This window comes from Pecten maximus, chromosome 1 (genome assembly GCF_902652985.1).
Source record: "Pecten maximus chromosome 1, xPecMax1.1, whole genome shotgun sequence".
Classification (NCBI taxonomy): domain Eukaryota; kingdom Metazoa; phylum Mollusca; class Bivalvia; order Pectinida; family Pectinidae; genus Pecten; species Pecten maximus.
Window position 1 is genome coordinate 28,881,981 of NC_047015.1, and position 7,747 is coordinate 28,889,727.

Below are 7,747 nucleotides of genomic sequence, written 5' to 3' on the forward strand. Positions count from 1 at the left end.
CGTGACCAGGTACATGTCTTTGTTGCTGTTCAATCGTGTACATTACGACCTTGTCCCCTAGTTGTAGCATGGCAACCTATGACGCTATTAGACGGTTAAGGCTTTCAGGTGGGTTTCGCTTTCCCCTTGGTCAGAGTAACGCTTGTACCTGGCCGATATTTAACCGAACTTGACCTAGCCTAGCTGATCTCACTAGGTATTAACTCCGACAGCCGAAGATTTAATTTTAAATAAACCAAATTAGATTCCATATTAAAATCGTTGATGGTAATACCCGCTTTGATCGGGATTTAAACTGTGACATTGTGCCAAGTACATGCGTTGGTTGTTTTTTGTGTTATGTAATTACAATTGTCACAATTTAGCGAACGATTCGGCTAGATTATAAAAAAGAAGTTTTAATTAATTCAAACAGATCTATTATAATTTAACAATGACTAATTTCAATGTAACACCACTTCTTCGTGTGTCGATGCTATTTAAAATGCTAACTGTGTCCAGTTACAATGCGTCGCTAATGTGTATGGATACATATATGTGTGGGGAGTCATATGCTAAATTATTTTTTTTATTTATTATAACATTTAAAAATATGCACACGTCAATATAATTAATATGACACTGATGAGTGGTATGGGTGTATGTCTGTGAATCATGAATTCTGCCGAGTTTGTATTCCTCCTGTGGTTAGTACCAGTCCGCCGAGTTTGTATCCTTTCTGTGGCTAGTACCAGTGCCTAGTTTTTCAGTTGTGTCCTGAGATCTGGGACGATATGGCCCAATGTAGCCCGCCTTATCTGTTAGTATAGTGTACCATTGGCCGCCACGGCCCAGTGCCACTGCATATATATAGTATCATATTGATGCACTCACGGTCCACAATGTCGCAACGAAGCCTAGAATTACACATTGTTTTCCGGTTTCTAATACAATGAGCGCCGATACCGGGAAGGCATGTACCGGAGTGTCGAAAGTCCGCTGTGTATTAGAAACAGGACAGACATTTCGGACATCAGACCACAGGAAAATAATTAACTCGAACACTGAAAAATGTATTGATGGGAATAATTTAGACGGTAACGATGTTGACGGAAACAATTAGCGTTGATAGGAATACTCACATTGCTAATAGGAATACTCAGTGTTAATAAATTATAAGATACTCACAATGTTGATATGGGAATACTCACAATGTTGATAGGAATACTCACAATGTTGATAGGAATACTCACAATGTTGATAGGAATACTCACATTGTTGATAGGAATACTCACAATGTTGATAGGAATACTCACATTGTTGATAGGAATACTCACATTGTTGATAGGAATACTCAGTGTTAATAAATTATAAGATACTCACAATGTTGATATGGGAATACTCACAATGTTGATAGGAATACTCACATTGCTAATAGGAATACTCAGTGTTAATAAATTATAAGATACTCACAATGTTGATATGGGAATACTCACAATGTTGATAGGAATACTCACATTGCTAATAGGAATACTCAGTGTTAATAAATTATAAGATACTCACAATGTTGATAGGAATACTCACAATGTTGATAGGATTACTCACAATGTTAATAGGATTACTCACATTGTTGATAGGAATACTCGCATTGTTGATAAGAATACTCACAATGTTGTTAGGAATACTCACAATGTTGATAGGAATACTCACAATGTTGATAGGAATACTCACAATGTTGATAGGAATACTCACATTGTTGATAGGAATACTCACAATGTTGATAGGAATACTCACAATGTTGATAGGAATACTCACATTGTTGATAGGAATACTCACAATGTTGATAGGAATACTCACATTGTTGATAGGAATACTCACATTGTTGATAGGAATACTCACAATGTTGATAGGAATACTCACAATGTTGATAGGAATACTCACATTGTTGATAGGAATACTCACATTGTTGATAGGAATACTCACAATGTTGATATGAATACTCACATTGTTGATAGGAATACTCACAATGTTGATACGATTACTCACATTGTTGATAGGAATACTCACAATGTTGATAGGAATACTCACAATGTTGATAGGATTACTCACATTGTTGATAGGAATACTCACAATGTTGATAGGAATACTCACATTGTTGATAGGAATACTCACAATGTTAATAGGATTTCTCACATTGTTGATAGGAATACTCACAATGTTGATAGGAATACCAACGATGTTGATAGGAGCACAACGATGTTGATAGGGATATTTACAGTAATACTGAACAATATGAATGATGATGATGATGATGATGATGATGACAAACTTACAATGTCTATAGGAGTTTGTATTGTTACATAAACACGAATGCATTATTTAACGGACGTGGGTGGAATGACAATAGAATGTACATATACTTTAAGCCTAAACTGCAGTACGACTTCCTAAACGCGTAAACCAGCATTCTGTAGAGTCTTCTGAGCGGTATATCGAGTGACATTGTCATAAAGATATTGTGGATAAGTAAGGAGTTATTCTGATTATAGTAATTATACAAAATTCTTCCTTTCAGCTTCACAGTCGACAAGGTAGAAACAAAAACGTTTGTGACGTTTTGTGCCGATTATACCAGAAATAGCACACACGCTCATGGCAATGTCATAATATTTTCCTCTCCTTGATATCGGGTACGATAACCTAACAGGTTCATTAATTACTATTACAATGTCGAATGTATTGGGATAGAAATAGACGGAATTGACGCTCGTAAGACAATTCAGCAATGCGGAAATTCTCATCACAACTCAGATAGAGAACACAGGTGTTAGAGTCAACATGATGTAGCTAACCACTGATGTGGACTGGAGAGGTCGAGGTCAACATGATGTAGCTAACCACTGATGTGGACTGGAGAGGTGCGGTCAACATGATGTAGCTAACCACTGCTGTGGACTGGAGAGGTCGCGCGGTCAACATGATGTAGCTAACCACTGTTGTGGACTGGAGAGGTCGAGGTCAACATGATGTAGCTAACCACTGATGTGGACTGGAGAGGTGCGGTCAACATGATGTAGCTAACCACAGCTGTGGACTGGAGAGGTCGATGTCAACATGATGTAGCTAACCACAGCTGTGGACTGGAGAGGTCGATGTCAACATGATGTAGCTAACCACTGCTGTGGACTGGAGAGGTCGCGGTCAACATGATGTAGCTAACCACAGCTGTGGACTGGAGAGGTCGATGTCAACATGATGTAGCTAATCACTGCTGTGGACTGGAGAGGTCGTTGTCAACATGATGTAGCTAACCACTGCTGTGGACTGGAGAGGTCGATGTCAACATGATGTAGATAACCACTGTTGTGGACTGGAGAGGTCGCGCGGTCACCATGATGTAGTTAACCACTTCTGTGGACTGGAGAGGTCGCGGTCAACATGATGTAGCTAACCACTGCTGTGGACTGGAGAGGTCGCGCGGTCAACATGATGTAGCTAACCACTGCTGTGGACTGGAGAGGTCGCGGTCAACATGATGTAGCTAACCACTGCTGTGGACTGGAGAGGTCGAGGTCAAAATGATGTAGCTAATCACTGCTGTGGACTGGAGAGGTCGTGGTCAACATGATGTAGCTAATCACTGCTGTGGACTGGAGAGGTCGTGGTCAACATGATGTAGCTAACCACAGCTGTGGACTGGAGAGGTCGCGCGGTCAACATGATGTAGCTAACCACTGCTGTGGACTGGAGAGGTCGATGTCAACATGATGTAGCTAACCACTGCTGTGGACTGGAGAGGTCGTGCGGTCAACATGATGTAGCTAACCACTGCTGTGGACTGGAGAGGTCGCGGTCAACATGATGTAGCTAACCACTGCTGTGGACTGGAGAGGTCGCGCGGTCAACATGATGTAGCTAACCACTGCTGTGGACTGGAGAGGTCGAGGTCAACATGATGTAGCTAACCACTGCTGTGGACTGGAGAGGTCGTGGTCAACATGATGTAGCCAACCACAGCTGTGGACTGGAGAGGTCGTGGTCAACATGATGTAGCTAACCACAGCTGTGGACTGGAGAGGTCGCGCGGTCACCATGATGTAGCCAACCACTGCTGTGGACTGGAGAGGTCGCGGTCACCATTAGGTTAGTAATAGAATTATAGAAATATTAAGACGATTAAGACTTTATTTATTTATTTATTTTTTACAATCAAAAATCAAATAAAAGGTTTATGATACATCTGGCTATGTACAAGAACCTGAAGGTGTGACACACGTTTTCACTGTCTTATCCCGTGCAGTTTGTGGTTCATAGTTTGGTGTTATAAATAATATCATATTAAAGTACCTTAATTACCTGTCATCCGCTTGTTACATATGTACGAGTCAGCTGAACGTCAGAATGTGATTGAATATTCCAGGTCATGGTACAAACTACAAACGGGACGACAGAAGTAGTTTCATCTAAACTGATATTGAATGTGTCGTTAAATATTCATAGAAATCATTGGTATTAAAGAGAAGTGTAGCCATTAAATATTAAAACATACAGTCACATTTGTCTCTGATTATCTGGTGAATGGTGCTGGTGGGCGGAGTGTTCTAGACCATAGTTCATCTTCATTAATATACACATCACTTCTCATCAGTATCGCACGAATAGTTTATCACGGGTGTATACGCAGTAAGGTCTCTGTAAGTAATGGCACGGGTCCTGTCAGTAACGTTACGGTTCCTGTCAGTAACGGTACGGGTCCTGTCAGTAACGGTGCGGGTCCTGTCAGTAACGGTTCGGGTCCTGTTAGTAACGGTACGGGTCCTGTTAGTAACGGTACGGGTCCTGTCAGTAACGGTTCGGGTCCTGTCAGTAACGGTGCGGGTCCTGTTATTAACTTTACATGTCCTGTCAGTAACGGTTCGGGTCCTGTCAGCAACGGTGCGGGTCCTGTTAGTAACGGTACGGATCCTGTTAGTAACGGTACATGTCCTGTTAGTAACGGTGCGGGTCCTGTCAGTAACGGTTCGGGTCCTGTCAGTAACGGTACGGGTCCTGTCAGTTACGGTACGGGTCCTGTCAGTTTCGGTACGGGTCCTGTCAGTAACGGTACGGGTCCTATCAGTAACGGCATGGGTCCTGTTAGTTACGGTACGGGTCCTTTTAGTAACGGTACGGGTCGTGTCAGTAACGGTACGCGTCCTGTTAGTAACGGTACGGGTCCTGTCAGTAACGGTGCGGGTCCTGTCAGTAACGGTACGGGTCCTGTCAGTTACGGTACGGGTCCTGTTAGTAACGGTACGGGTCCTGTCAGTAACGGTACGGGTCCTGTCAGTAACGGTGCGGGTCCTGTCAGTAACGGTGCGGGTCCTGTCAGTAACGTACGGGTCCTGTCAGTTACGGTACGGGTCCTGTCAGTAACGGTACGGGTCCTGTCAGTAACGGCATGGGTCCTGTTAGTTACGGTACGGGTCCTGTCAGTAACGGTACGGGTCCTGTCAGTAACGGTGCGGGTCCTGTCAGTAACGGTGCGGGTCCTGTCAGTAACGGTACGGGTCCTGTCAGTTACGGTACGGGTCCTGTCAGTAACGGTACGGGTCATGTCAGTAACGGCATGGGTCCTGTTAGTTACGGTACGGGTCCTGTCAGTAACGGTACGGGTCGTGTCAGTTACGGTACGGGTCCTGTCAGTAACGGTACGGGTCCTGTCAGTAACGGCATGGGTCCTGTTAGTTACGGTACGGGTCCTGTCAGTAACGGTACGGGTCCTGTCAGTAACGGCATGGGTCCTGTTAGTTACGGTACGGGTCCTGTCAGTAACGGTACGGTACCTGTCAGTAACGGTGCGGGTCCTGTCAGTAACGGTGCGGGTCCTGTCAGTAACGGTACGGGTCCTGTCAGTTACGGTACGGGTCCTGTCAGTAACGGTACGGGTCCTGTCAGTAACGGCATGGGTCCTGTTAGTTACGGTACGGGTCCTGTCAGTTTCGGTACGGGTCCTGTCAGTAACGGTACGGGTCCTGTCAGTAACGGCATGGGTCCTGTTAGTTACGGTACGGGTCCTTTTAGTAACGGTACGGGTCGTGTCAGTAACGGTACGCGTCCTGTTAGTAACGGTACGTCAGTACAGTAAGTACACAGTCCTGTGGATATTGTGGGTATTCACAGTAAGTTCACAGCCCTGTGGGTATTGTGGGTATTCACAGTAAGTACCCAGTCCTGTGGGTATTGTGGGTATTCACAGTAAGTACCCAGTCCTGTGGGTATTGTGGGTATTCACAGTAAGTACCCAGTCCTGTGGGTATTGTGGGTATTCACAGTAAGTACCCAGTCCTGTGGGTATTGTGGGTATTCACAGTAAGTACACAGTCCTGTGGATATTGTGGGTATTCACAGCAAGTTCACAGCCCTGTGGGTATTGTTGGTATTCACAATAAGTACCCAGTCCTGTCGGTATTGTGGGTATTCACAGTAAGTTCACAGCCCTGTGGGTATTGTGGGTATTCACAGTAAGTACACAGTCCTGTGGGTATTGTGGGTATTCACAGTAAGTACCCAGTCCTGTGGATATTGTGGGTATTCACAGTAAGTACCCAGTTCTGTGGGTATTGTTGGTATTCACAGTAAGTACCCAGTCCCTTGGGTATTGGATACTAGACGGCCCGAGTGTTGCGATATTTGGGGAGTACAGTGCATCCAGGGCCATTTTGAGGCAGGGTCTCCTTGAACTAGTTGTTGACTATTTCATTGAACAACATACGGGCAGTCCGTCGCATGCCATCCAGAGCAAGGCGGTAAATTTCTTCCTCAGGGACACAACCACAACAGCAGAGACCGGACCATTTATCAGCTTTAGGAGAAACACAAACCGACACCGGTAGTCAACGTCGAACCACGCACCTCGGATCTTCACCTGAGGTGACGTACAATTCCCTGAAAATACGCACTTCCGGGGAATCCAAAAAAACACTTATTAGAAGTACTGTTATTCCTGTGTCGAGGTTTTTCGTGGGCCATCCTTATGTAATTATACATCACATTAAACTCGTCATCTGTAAACATCCTGATACATGTCTGACGAGAATTTGATTATGCCGAATATTATAATATCGATACATGTATATCTGGCCCCAGTTTCAACTAAAACATCAAAGTTTCATAAGTTGATTTTCCACACAGGAAAGCATCACAGAATTATTTAAAGATTCTTGCTTAAGATTGTTTCCTTAAATCCAAAATGCCTTACCTTTGGAAAATTAAGTTCTGGAATTTCCTAAATTTTCATGGTTATTACATAATCTGTCCACGTTCTTTTCGTTTATATTATGTCTACTACCACGATAAGACACACAGTTTCCATGGCAACTCATTTTACAGGGGCCGTTTAGAAATCAGGTAGGCAACGGTGAAATAAAGAAAAAACAAAACAATATTGTTATCGTTTTCATTATAGTTAACATTTCTTTCGTTATTTTTTATTGATAGAATTATTTAGTATCGTTGTTTTATCCTAATTATTTTAGGAATACTAGAACAATAAGAACTAATTATGATTAACACTTATAAATATTATAATCGGTCTGTACGATTTAATGGCCGTTATGACAGGTACTTTTACACAGAAGTTTGTACTGATCTCAACTATTGGGTCTTTCTTTATTTCTTTTTCATTCGAAATAAAACGTCCATTTCTGCCCCGTCGATAAAAGTCGTACAACAGTGAAACAAATATAATACACTTAGAAATAACCAATTCATTGATTTAAAAGCGTAA

General features: G+C 42.9%; 1 protein-coding gene across 1 annotated transcript; it reads left to right on the forward strand.

Annotated features, from left to right (window-relative positions):
• Positions 1-5,419: 5,419 nt before the first annotated feature.
• Positions 5,420-6,854, forward strand: LOC117337582 (autotransporter adhesin BpaC-like). Its single transcript, XM_033898663.1, has 2 exons — positions 5,420-6,089; positions 6,598-6,854. Exons 1-2 carry the CDS (start codon positions 5,420-5,422, stop codon positions 6,852-6,854), a joined length of 927 nt encoding a protein of 308 aa, XP_033754554.1.
• The last annotated feature ends 893 nt before the right edge of the window (positions 6,855-7,747 follow it).